The sequence below is a fragment of the Myotis yumanensis genome, unplaced genomic scaffold (assembly GCF_028538775.1).
Source record: "Myotis yumanensis isolate MYYU_CA2020_CCGP unplaced genomic scaffold, mMyoYum1.0.hap1 SCAF_1, whole genome shotgun sequence".
Taxonomy (NCBI): domain Eukaryota; kingdom Metazoa; phylum Chordata; class Mammalia; order Chiroptera; family Vespertilionidae; genus Myotis; species Myotis yumanensis.
This window is the reverse complement of record NW_027223752.1, coordinates 227,907,477-227,921,169: the sequence shown is the minus strand read 5'-3', so window position 1 is coordinate 227,921,169 and position 13,693 is coordinate 227,907,477. Positions and strand designations below refer to the sequence as shown.

The 13,693-nt window shown below is 40.9% G+C and overlaps 1 protein-coding gene across 1 annotated transcript in view; it reads right to left on the bottom strand.

The window, feature by feature from the left end:
* ADGRA3 (adhesion G protein-coupled receptor A3) overlaps positions 1 to 13,693 on the bottom strand; it is a 110,261-nt gene that overhangs the window by 78,214 nt on the left and 18,354 nt on the right. Inside the window, exon 2 of the mRNA XM_070398665.1 lies at positions 2,260 to 2,331. Within this exon, the coding sequence (XP_070254766.1) occupies positions 2,260 to 2,331 (72 nt within the window). The remainder of the gene's footprint in view (positions 1 to 2,259; positions 2,332 to 13,693) is intronic.

Sequence of the window (13,693 nt, the reverse complement as noted above, 5' to 3'; positions counted from 1 at the left end):
ATGATCTCTATATATAAAAGCCTAAGTGACTAGCCGGTAGCTATGACATGCACTGACCACCAGGGAGCAGACGCTCAACGCAGGAGCTGCCCCTGGTGGTCAGTGCACTCCCACAGCAGGAGCACCGCTCAGCTGACAGACAGATGCCAGACACCGGGTTGATGGCTGGCGAGCACAGTGCCCAAACTGGGGCTCCTCCAGGCCACCTGCCGCTTCGCGCACTACTTCATGCTGTGTGGGATTGATGTAGACAGTGGGCTGGAGTCCGACAAGCTGGCGGGTAAGGCCGGGCTATGGCCACACAGAGGTCCATTGATACCCACAGGCCAGGCCTAGGGACCTCACAGTGCACAAATTTGTGCAGTGGGCCTCTAGTAATACTATAAAATGAAGAAGGAAGATGGACGGGAGGAGGAAGAGATGAATGGATAAATCACAGAGTTCTCAATTACAAACAGTCTTAAAAATCTTAAATATATATATATATATATATATATATATATATATATATTTACCAAAAAAGGGAGGGGAAAATGTATAAGTATACATTTTAGAGAATTCTTTTAGTAACAATATACAGTTCACCCTTAAACAACACAATCTTAACTTTAAGGCTGAATTGTAGCCGCCACCCCCAATTCCTATGTGGAAGTCCTAACCCCTAATCCTTCAAAATGTAGCCATATTTGGAGGCAGGGTCCAACACTATAGAGGGTCTATGCTTAAATAAGACCTCAGTGATGGAAGCAATAAAGTCCTGTGGGAGTTTCAATTGTGGAAGAAGCCAGTAGGTGAAATGGTCAAGGAAAGGTCACCTTGAAGTAGAGAAAGTGAAGCACAACAGAGAGGGCTAAGAAAATGAGGAAAGATTGATTTTCAGCAGCAAAGACGTTCCAACCTGTGTGGCTCCCTGAAGCACTCTGAATGGTTATCCTAAGTGTGTGGGTGACATGGGAATTTGAAACACGATCCTAGAACAGCATTTGGAAAGCAAGCAAATTAAACATCCATTGTATAAAACTCACCAAGGCCAGAAAATGAGTGCTACCTGTAATACATCTGATCATAAGCAAAACTAGACCTAATTGCTAAGCCAAACACAATGATCACATTCAGAGATATCTGGATAAAAACATCAAAGTTTATCCAAACGTTTTCCACCTTGGTGTGTGTGTGTGTGTGTGTGTGTGTGTGTGTGTGTGTGTTTAAATTCTGGGCTTCCTTTCTGGGCTTTGTAACCATGCAACTTTGGCAGCTTGTTCCTTTTATGAGGCATTCATGTCATGGCTGAACTTAAAAACAGCATCTACACTTTAAAAGCCAGTGGCTAGCAACCTATGGTCCATGGCCTGTTTTGTAAATAGAGTCACCTCCACATTGATTCAGTTATTTGTTGTCTACTGCTGCTCTCTCACTACAATGGCAGAATAGAGTCACTGTGATAAAGATCGTATGGCCCACAAAACCTAAAATATTCACTATCTAGTCCTTTACAGAAAGTTTTCCGGCCTTTGGTCTAACTAGTTGTTTGTTATTTTCAATTTTTATTTCAATTACAGTTCACATTATATTAGTTACAGGTGTACAACTAATCAATATATCTTATATACCTTACAAAGTTACCACCCCAATAAATCTGGTTCCCATCTTACACCATATATAGTTATTACAATATTGGCTGTACTTCCTATGCTGTAATTTACACCCCCATAACTGTTTTTACAACTGACAATTTATAGTTCTTAATTTCTTTCAACCTCCTCCTCACTCATCCTCTCAACCCCCCTCCAACCATCAATTTCTTCTCGGTATTTCTGAGTTTGTTTGTTTATTTAGGTTGTTCATCTGTTGTGTTTTTCTGATTCCATACATAAGTGAAATCATGACTAGTTGTTTTTAAAATTCAATTCTTAAAATTTCTCCTAATAAAACATTGGAAAAACTAAATTTTTATTTTGAAAAGTTGGGATTGTAGAACTAGATTAACAATAAAAAACATTTTAAGTAAAATGACAATAACAGATGATAACAAAAGAATACCCATTGCCCTGGCCCTTACAGTATCTCAGCTGCTTAGAGCATTATCTTGATACACAACAGTTTCGGGTTTGATCCCTGATCAGGCACATACAAGAATCAACCAGTGAATGAATAAATAAGTGGAAAAACAAATGGATGTTTCTCTCTCCCTCTCCCCCTTCTTCTCTCTCTCTAAAATCAATAAATAAAAAATGTATAAGAAACTAAAAAAATACTCACAATCTTTCAAGGAGACTTAGCCCAGAAAATGAACCATTCTTCAACTCGGATATTTTATTGTTACTCAGAATCCTAAAAATGACAGAAAAATAAAATGTAAGTTGCCTAACATATGTACACCATCAATATCAAAATAATTTAGCTCATTGTATTTATATCTATGAGAAATTCTAAGAAGTCCTTTATCACTCTCCTTCCCCAATTTTTGAAATGCCTGACCAAAAAAAAAAAAAGTTTCTTTGTCTTTCTTTGAAAAACCACCTAAAAGAGCTTACACATCTGTCACTTCTTAAATTGCTCCTGTCACATCGAACCAAAAATTTAAAATAGAGAAGTCAACATAAAATATCTCTCAGTTCAATATAAGAATAAAGAATGCCACATACATTTATGTAATTAATCAACTTACTAAGTTGAATACTTATTTAAAAATTGGAAACTTAACAGAAAATTATGTAAGCACTCTATAAAATAACGGCCTTACAAAGAAATAAAATACCCCCTAGATATCTTTGCAATATTGTTTTTAATCTAGCAGTATGCAAATCTACGTGTCTACGTGTGAAACGATACTTGTCACACACACTCACATAGAGAGATAGGAGCTGAATCAAGTTCTGTTAAATGGAAGATTACACTAGCAAATGACAGAGCCAAATGGCTAACCCAGGACATTTCTGCTCCAAACCCCATGTTCTCCAACTACTCCATGCTGATCAAGAGAGGCACTGCTGGCATCTTGGGCAGAAAATTCTCCATCACACTCAGGGCTACACAAATTCCGGGGCACCCTTCATAGTGGGTCCAAGGTGGAGTGGTGACCCCTCCCTCCCAGACAGGGCAACACGCACGTCTATGTACATACACATGTAACACAATGCCTGCGCCCTAACATTTCAGGTACATTTTCACTCTCTACTTTCATTCTAAAAATGTATTAAAATAAAAACACCCATTTGGCATCTAATTTTCTTGAGATATAAATGTGTTGTGTTTTGTTTTTTAATTCCTACTCATGCAGATTCACATTTCAGAGCCTGCTACATGGGACGATCATTAGGAGCTTCTCAGGTCAAGTACACCTGTGTTTGGAACCCAGTTCTCCAATCCTTCTCAAGTGACATTGATTTTGGGCAAGTCACTCCACCGCTCTGTAACAGAGTCCCCTCATTCATAAAACAGGTAGGATAATACCTGCCGAGTAAACATGGAAGGAAACTAGTGAATGCATGACACACCCAATGAGCATTCCTTAGGAGTTAGATTCAGTTTCCCTGGTTCTAAGACTCATACCCTCCCATTTTAATGTTTCTTGTAATCAAAGTATATTACTGTGTAGTGTTTGGCCTCTTCCCAAAACTGTTACTAAAGCAACAACCAGGGGACCAAGAACACATGGTCATCAAAAAACGTTCCAATTAAAATACAATGTAATGTTCTCTAATCAAAATTGCAAAGGTTTTTAAAAGTGAGGTAGTTGGCAAGGGCAAAGCAAACTCAGACAGACACGTGGCCACCAAAGTCCCTGAAGCAAAGCTTCACTGAACAGCCTGGGGGTGCATACTCAGGAGCCTCAATCTTGCTGTCCAGGCATCAACCCTAAGCTAACAAGTCACCCAATCTGACAAGAAGTATACCTATTTCAGTGACCTATTTCAGCACGATTTATAACAAAGTTAGAAACTCCCAGAGGTCAGTAAGAGGAGATAATCACATTGTGATATATCCAAACAACAAAATGTTACACACCATTAAAAATGATTCTTTTAAAGAGACTTGATGAAAAGGAAATGCTTACTATCAATTATAACAACAAAGCCGATACCATTGATTGTAAAGAATCCAGACATCCCTCCACCCCCCCCCCCCCCAAAAAAAATACTTGGAAGAAATACATCAAAATGATGAGACTTCTATTAGTTTCTCTTTTGTTCTTTATAATCTTGCAGTATATTTTAAAATATCTAGACTATGACTCTGATTTTTAATATATTTTGTTAATAACTAAGCACAGCTCAAAACAGAGTTAATTTTGAATACAATTATATCTAAGCAGTAAAAAAAATAAATAACATTTTATTTATACTTTGAGATTAAAGACTCACATTTATTTATCCTCCAAAAATGTTTATGTAACTTATTAGACACTAACAGTAGGGCAGAGAACAATGGTGACAACATCCAGAGTCCAGGGCCTGCGCCGAGACCCCACCAGGAATGAATGGTTTAGTCTGTGACAGTCACTTCTCTAGAGAGAATTCTATGTCATCATTTTAAAGATGGAAAACATTAGACCAGAATGATCGTCAAGCTGTCTTCTAGCTTCTCTAATTTTCTATAATTATTCATGTTTTAATGAACAAAGCTGTTGAACTTTACAGTGACCAAGAATTTATAACCAATAAACCAAAAGGAAGGAAAACTGCCCAGTCTACTTGCTAAGCTCCCTGTGTCTGAGTGAAGAATGAAACCCAGATATGGAAGTGGCCTGGGAAACACTGTCCGGGCAGTGACCATAATACTCACTGCGCTCAGCATTATTTCATTCAGCCAAAGGACCTTCATTGGCTCAGTCATAAAGGCTTTGGTCCAATAAATGATAGATTTTATTGAGGAGAGTAAAAAGACATTTCATCACACTTAAAAAGTTATAACTGTAACCTTAAAAATATATTTACAACCTCCTGTTAATATATTCAGTCTCCACATTACTCGCCGTGTTTAAGGATTCTGTGCAGGAAAAACAGGATCAGTAGGAATAAATCTACCCTGCAGACAGTTTTTATACTTAATTCTGAAACGGGGGACTGTGGAACTAGAAAATGCATAATGTCATGTATCATTATAAACCTAACATCCATTCATAATCAATATTTTTGCTGACATCTTTGAAATTTCAAACTTCCTAGGAGGTACCTAAGTGAAAAATATAAAACTTGACTAAAGTTACAAAGTGTAGATATACCCATTTCTGTTCTATACTAATGGTGATAACCCCACATGATGTATAGACAATGCTTAGGAGCGCTGTGCCGGGCTCGGGCCTCTTGAATTTTAACACTGTAATACACGCTCCATGTCCACTGCTGTAACTCAACACAGTCCCAAGGCGGTTCAGTATATCATTTATGCCAAAAATGAAAAAAGGAGTAAAACAATATAAACATGTTTGTGGTTTTTGTTTTGTTTTATTTTTGTTAATCAAAATTTATGGAACAGAAAGCAAGAAAAATTAAGTATTACAGGCTCTCAGTCGCTTGCTATTGCAGGTCCTGGAATGGAATGCTGCTAATAACACCCACACCCTGCACGGCAGAGGGTAGAGAAGAATTCTCCTTTTGAGAGGAAATGAAAATATATAATTCAAGAGCATTACATATTCAGATCAAACGTTAGGAATATAATTACTAACAAAAACCACTGGAGGGAAAAAATCAGCTAAACAATCAAACAGGGTTATTGTGGTGGATGGCATGGGCAATCCTCCAAAAGATGTGTACACCCAGAAACTGTGACCGTGATCTTAACTCAAAAAAGGCTGTTTTGTGATGCAATTAAGGGTTTCGAGATGAGATCATGCTGGATCAGGGTGGGCCCGAAATCCAGGGACAAGTGCCCTTAGAAGAGGCTGGCAGGAGACCCCCCAGGGCTGATGAAAAGGAAGGCAGACTCAGAAAGAGAAAAGAAAAAAAAGGAAGGTGGGCAGATTTGGAAGCCACAATAACTGAAGGTTTTCAAGACCTAAGGGAAGGAGCAAATAGGACTACACTTTAAGCTGTAGTACATTTTAAAAACTTCTTGAAAATTTTAAACCCAGAAGCAATGTTAAAAGATAAACAGCAGCTCTGGCCAGTGTGCTCAGTGGTTAGAGCACTGGCCAGAGCACCTAAGGGTCCCAGATTTGATTCCTGGTCAAGGTCAAATGCCTGGTTGCAGGTTTGCTCCCAGCCCTGGGTCAGGGTTCCTTCGGGAGGCAATCAGTAGATGTGTCTCTTTTACATTGATGTTTTTCCCTCTCTCTCCCCCTCCCTCCCTTCCACTCTCTAAAAAACAATGCGGGAAAAAAAAGATAAACCACATACAGGTATAACTACTATCAAAAATAAATGGCTAATTTTTCAAATATATAAAGAGCTCTTTTTAAAAAATCCCTAATAAACTAGCAAAGGCCATGACCAGTTAAAATAAATATCAATAAATCATAATCATATGAAGGAATATACAATCCCAATCATGAGAGAAATGTAAATTAAAACAAAAACAAGATACCATATATCACTAAGGGTTGATAAAAATACACTAACTTTTTTTTCAGAGGGAAACAGTCACTCATATTTTGTTATAAATCAGTAAAATCACTATGGAGGGCAAAAATACAAATGCATACATAATAACTGATCCATTAATTCCTCTTTGGAAATATATCCTAAAGATATACTCGTACATTGCAAGATACATTACATTAAATGTTGTGTAATTATATATTTATATAAGAAAATTCTCTTTGTGCTTTGTTTGTAAAAGCCAATGACTGGATATTTAGGTTGGTTCCCATACTACGGGATAGGTGACAGTGGTCCACAAAATGGTACCCCATGCAGATGGGGTGGGGGCGCTGCAGAATTGGGGAGAGGGAGCTCTTCAGGTATTCATACAGAAAGATCAGTGACATACTGAGGAAAGAAGGTATGAATTTAAATATTATGTTTCCCTCCCTTGACACTTATGATTTGCTCAAGGAATACAAATTGTAGTAATGCAATTTGATTCTGTGTATTAGATTCATCATGCAGACTAACACTTGTTATTGCTACATTGTCCTCAAGTACAAGGGAAATGGACAGCAGAGCTAAGCGATGCTTTTGAGTCACTAACCTATTGGGCATATGGCCTCCATGCATGTCAAACTCGCGGACGGCAAACATGTTTAGGGCCCTAAATCTTTAGGACCCCCACTGATACGCTAAAACGAGGAATGTTAACTCCACAAAAGTAAATGTTCAGTGCTTTGCTTCATTTACCCCAGAAATGAAAACTGGTTCCACCACAAGTTCTTCAAAGTTCTAGTCCAGGGTCAGCCAACTCCAACATTCCACCTGGTCTCCCGACAGACCATCGGCTCTAGGAATGGTTTTTTATATTTTTCAGTGGTTAAAAGGAAATGGTAAAGAATAATATTTTGTGATACATGAAAATTATATGAAATTCAAATGTCAATGCTCTGAAAGTCTGAGTGGAACACAGCCATGTCCATTTACTGACATGCTGTCTACAGCAGCTTTCGTGTGATGATGGCAGAGTTGAGTAGCATCCACAGACTGGCTGGCCAGCAGAGCCTAAAACATTGACTATCTGGCCCTTCGGAGGCAAAATCTGTTCACTCCTGTTTTAGCATACTCTGTCCCAGTTTTTCTGCCTTTCCAGGCAAATGAAAATCGAGTGCTGATTTCTAAATGAATTCTTTTTATCTTTATTGTTGAAAGTATTACATATGTCCCCTCTTTTTTTCACCATTGACTCCTTCTATGCCTCACCCACCTCCTGCCCCCGCCCCAGGTCTTCACCACACTATTGTCTGTGTCCCTGGGTTATGCAAATATGCATACAAGTTCTTTGGTTAATCTCTTCCCACCCCCTCACCCGACCCATCCCACAATTCTTCCAAGCAAGTAAGAATAAGAGAGTATCTACTGGACTCCAAAACTCCCCATGAATTTGAATAATCTTTATTTTAAAATCACACTGAACTCCACATGCCATCAGCAATTACACACATTTTGTCCTAAGCATTATTTGATTACTCACCAATGTGTGCTCCTCTTAATGGCATTCATCTGTTCATTCATTCATTCATTCATTCGTCCATTCACTCATTTATTCATTCGGGCAGAAAAAAATTCTGGTGGTATACTTTAATTGTCGTATGTCAAAAATGTTTTGCCCTCACTCTGTCATATCATCTTGTTTTAGCAGCACTACTTATTATCTAAAGTAACTGTTCAGGGGTTTGTGTATTTACCATGTTTCCCACGAAAAAGTCAAACTCGAAAAGTGTAGAGCCCTTGACCATCACTGCATCCCCATGAAAAGAACATACGGTGGGGATATGCAGGGCACTGTTCAGATCTCCTGCAGCTGGAGGGGATCTGCCTCAGTTTCCAGGCAGGCCACGCATTTTGCAGGCAATGCCATCCGAGGACTGAGCACAGCGTTGGTAAGAAGTGCTCCACTCCTGGCCAGTAAAGACTCCCTGAGGGCAACCTCTGCACTGAGCTTCTGATGGGCTGGCCAAGACTTTCCTGTAACTGAACCTTAGTCTGAGGCCCCTCCTACCAGATCATCCTTCCTTCCCCCTTTCCTTTCACAGGTGCTAGACCTGCATCCCAGGCCGAAGGCTTCCCGTGCCCACTTCTGCCTCATATCTCTTTGTTTTCCAGTTGTTTCCCCAATAACAATAATGCAAGTCTAACCTCATCCTGGCATGTGCTTCCCTGAAGGTCCCATTGACAAGATGCCCAGAGTATCTGTTCAATAAAGGAATGAATTAAAATTATGGCGGGATTTAAGTTCCTATGTTTGGTCAAAGATCCCTCTCTAGCCCAGCTGGGGTGGCTCAGTGGTTGAGCATCAACCTATACCAGCCAGGTTAGTGCCTGGGTTATGGGCTCAATCCCCAGTGCGGGACGTGCAGGAGGCAGCCAATCAATGAGTCTCTCTCATCATTGATGTTTCTATCTCTCTCTCTCCATCCCCCTTCCTTTCTGAAATGAATATATACATATATACATATATATATATATATATATATATATATATATGGTTTTTTTTTTTAAAGATCCCTCTCTAGGGAATTAATGATACAAAACACTGTAATGCCCTGGCATTAACAGAAACAGATGAGAAGCACAAATATCAGTCCCCTCTCACAGTCCCCTTTCTTCTATCTGAGGCTTAAGAACATTTGGGGGAAGAGGTGGTCAAAAATTCTACCATAGTATGTCTAATTTTCTTCTTTTACTATTGCAATGAAAGTATTCTAAGATACGTTTTTTAATATTATAACTCTCCTAAAATTAGGACCATCTTAACATTGATATCAAAAGAAAATTTCCAGCTGCTAGAAGAAAGAATAACTTATGAATTAAACCATGGCTGTCAATGTTGGCGCATACACAAACTGTGGTTGAATTTTAAGTTGAGACCCCTAATTATGGCTTAAAATTTATACATTAAGGTTTCATATGATACATCCCTGAAATAAAAAGTTGTATAATAGGAGACTGCATATTCTGTGGCAAGCAGCATAATGAAAGGCAGCAGAAATGTTAAACCTCTCAGAATGTAACATTCAGGAGGGGCTGGTGGGATTCCTTCATGGACAGCGATCACTCAAGCGGCTCGCATCTCAGCTGCCAGTTAATGTATAAGGAAAATAGTTCAACTTCCAGTGATGCATGATTAGAATAAAATTGGGAAGAAAAAAATTGTGTGTTAAATTAACCATGTAAAAAATACAAACAATACCCTATCTACATAAATATCCAAATTGTATTACCAAGACTAAAGATGCAAAAACATAAAAAAATGAAATCAAGGTCACCTTTATAAAAAGCTCAGTGGGTTGGGAAGTATGCATCACACTGCCAAATGATTGAAAACATGTTTATCACACATTCATGGGCAGAAAAACAACAGAGAAAGCAAAGGCATAAAAGTGAGTAACAACAAAATCTGTACAGGGCTTCTGCTTATTATTCTGATTCCTTTAACCTTTACATAAGTTTAAAATTATTTTCAAATAAACACGGTGTTCAAATGATACTATGTATTAAGGAGAATGGTCCAGTGACTTGGAAGAGCTCTAAATGAGAAGGCTGGGTGTCAACTTAAGTACCGAAGAATTGGTATTTCATGGTGTGGGAGAAAGAAATACACATTTTTAGAGAAACCAGCTCATAAAAGGACTGTCTCTCAGCTCCCTCACTGATAAGCTCTTTGGGAACAGGCATCTGATCTTTGATGGAATTGTAGAATCAAAGAAATACCAGCCGAGTCTTCCTTCTCCATGGGCTTCTTAGTTGGAGACTGGTCTGCTGGACTCATCCTCCACATCTAATTCTGCTTCATAGTTCTCAGCTTCAACCTATTGCTTTGAATGTTGGAAGAAATTCCCTGCTCAATTTTCAGGAAGACTATTTTCTTTCTTTTTTCAATATATGTTTTTATTGATTTCAGATAGGGAGAGGGAGAGAGGGATAGAAACATCAATGATGAGAGAGAATCATTGACCAGCTGTCTCCTGCATGCCCCACACTGGGGATCGAGCCCACAACCAGGGCACGTGCCCTGTCTGGGAATCGAACCCTGACCTCCTGGTTCATTGGTTGGCGATGCTCAAACATTGAGCCACGCCGGCTGGGCCAGACTACTATTTTCTGAGTTCTAAGCAGTTCCCACTTTCCTCTTGATCCCATCTCCTAACATCACCACCTCACTGTTCACTTCTCAGACCTCCTCTTCTCACACCCCTCACCCATGGGTGCTCTTGCTTTATAAAGTTGTTCTCTTAGGTCTGAGACTAGGAATGACAATTTTCCTGTCATAGTTTTGTGCTGATCATCCTGTTGACTTCCTCTCAAGTATCTGATGACCCCTGGTTGCCTGCTCACTCTTACAAAGGGGGGTCTGGATTGATGAGAGTCCCTTCCAGCAGAGGGCTGCTAAATGATTAACAAGAGAATAAGAGTGAATGGGTAGGAAAAGGAGGTGGAACAAAAGTGCCTTTATTTCAAGGTTCAGAAGTCACATATCCTTGGAAAGTAGGGACACAAAAGAAATCTGGGGTCCCCTAGGATTTCTCCTTCTGGCTACAACCCCCCACCAGTATTCTACCTTGGCAAATCTCCCAGTTTATTGAAAACTAAGCTGAAGGGCTTTCTCAGGGAGGCAAACCCTGCCACCAAGCCTTTGAGCCAAACTCACCGAAAGCAGAGTGAGAGCAGCTGTTCGAGGCGTGCACATTCTGGGCCAGCTCTCTGCTCACCCACTTTTGTTGCCACTCCCTATAGATTCAATTCTTGGAAATCTTCCAGGATCTCGACAGGAAAATTCATTTTTCTAGCTATCCCTGCTCTCCTCTCTACTGGGCTGTAAGTCCCTGTGCTGTGTAATGTCACCATCAATCTGAACCCATCTGTTTTATTTATACTACGTTGTCCTCAATGCTTCTGCACCACTGGAACACCTTTCTCATTTCCCAGCCCCGTTAGTTATGGGTCTGCTCATATTTTATGTGTGTGTGTGTGTGTGTGTGTTTTCTGTCATTTTCAACAGAGTTTTGGAAGGGAAGGGGAAAAAGGAAACAACCGTGGTTCAGTGCATATCCACTTAGGGGGTTGGGGAGGGGTCTTTTCCAAAAAGACGAGGACTATCTCTTCTTCAACCTCCTCTCCGGATGCTAAATGGTTTCCCCCTAGAGGGCAGGCATGGTTTCCCCCTCATGCAGGTTGGATGACATTTTCCTTTACAAATTTTGCCAAAACCTCAACTACCTTTCACTTAACAGAATGATGACCGTTAATCACAAACGTGTCTGTTAAACAGAACACTTCATATGTCAACCCGAGTTAGAGCCCCAGGGTCCCTGTAAAACAGTCAGGTTGCCCCAAGCCAGCCCACTCCTCGGTGCCACAGCCATCCTGGTCCAGCAGCGCAGTGACCAGCGCAAAGCAAGGGGGTCAGATGCTGGGCCTGGGGGAGCGATGTGAGGCTCTGTTCCCTGACCTGGTGACTCAACCAATTTCTGGTTAGGGATCAGTTTCCAGCCTCTGCTCTGTCCTAAGAATTATTAAACATGAGAGACAATGACAGAGGGTAGACTGTGGATTACAAAGGACCTGAATTTAAACCTCAACTCGAGGATCTGGCTTCATGACTTGAGACAAGATCCTTACTCTCAGTCACTTAATGCCTCATCTCTAAGCCATCCTGGGCATTTCTGAGAGGAAATGCCGGGCTTTTGTGAAGGGTGCATGTGGCGGAGCACTTAAAGCACACGCTGGAAAGTTGCAAGCAGTGGGACAACATCACAACCAGAAAACGGTAAATCTGAGGCCCAGACTTTTCCATTCATCTGTATCCACTGCTGACCAACCACCCAGGCCACTACATCGCCTTCTGACAAAATCTATAGCATCTGCTCTCCCATACAAAACTCTTCAATATACAGAGTGGGGCAAAAGTAGGCTTACAGTTGTTCCTATGGAAAATCCTATATAATAAAGAGGTAATATGCAAATTGACCCTCACTCTGTCATGCCATCACAAGATGGCTGTGCCCACAGATGAGGCAGGGTTCCCGTAACACAAGATGGCTGTGCCCACAGCAGAGGCGGGGTTTCTGTAACGAGTGATCAGCAGGGACCTGAGGCTGTGTGGGGCTGGGCTGGGTGACCTGGTGCTGCAGCCCCCCCCCACCCCCCGTGGGGTTTGATGGGGGACCTGAGGTCGCGCCCCCCGCCCCAGCGCCGGGCCAGGGGACCTGAGGGTGCGCAGGGGACCTGAGGCTGTGTCCCCCACCTGGTGGGGCTTGACGGGAGCCCTGAGGCTGTGCTCCCCACCCGGCAGGGCTTGACGGGGGACCTGAGGCTGCGCCAGCCGGGTCTGGATCTCACCCAATGGGGGTGGGGCCGGCCAGGTCTGTGTCTTGCATGATTTCGGGGTGCACATGGGTGGGCGGGGACTTGACTCTGGGTCCTGCAGAGTGCCCCAGACTCTGACAGGAGGAGGATTTTCATATACATTTTACTAATTTTCTTTCATCTCTGACACTTCTATTATAGAGAAAGGGCAAATAGCAATATTAAAATATTTCCTCCAATTAATTAATGTGCATGGATTTCGTGCACCGGGCTACTAGTAATACAATAAATAAGGGATAAAACAAGAATACACTCTGTTTCACATACTCACAACTGTAAGTCCACTTTGTTCTCCTACCCGTGCCCCCCCCCATTTTTTTTCTATAGATCTGGTGAATTGGGGGAGAGTTCCATATACCCACCTGCCCTCTTTGAGCTGTATGCAATACCAACTTCTCTCTACTCAAGTGAACAGTTATTCAAAATGAGACAGCAAGTCAAAGATATTCACAGCTAACATCCTACTTGAGGGTCACAATATAGTTTATCATCAAACAGACACCTGGGACTAAAAGGAGGTTTCATTAGTATTTACAGTAGGACAACAGGTACCAACCTGGGCCTGTGGCCACCCTTAACTACTCCAGTGGGTCATTAAATAAACTTTCAAGTCCCCAGGCATTTTTATTAAAGACCTGACATTGTTTTAAGGTCTGTTTTTCTTATAATTATTTCAGATTCTTTATTCAGCAGTTTCATAAATAAAAAGAAAATAATCTATTTTTCTGCTTTAG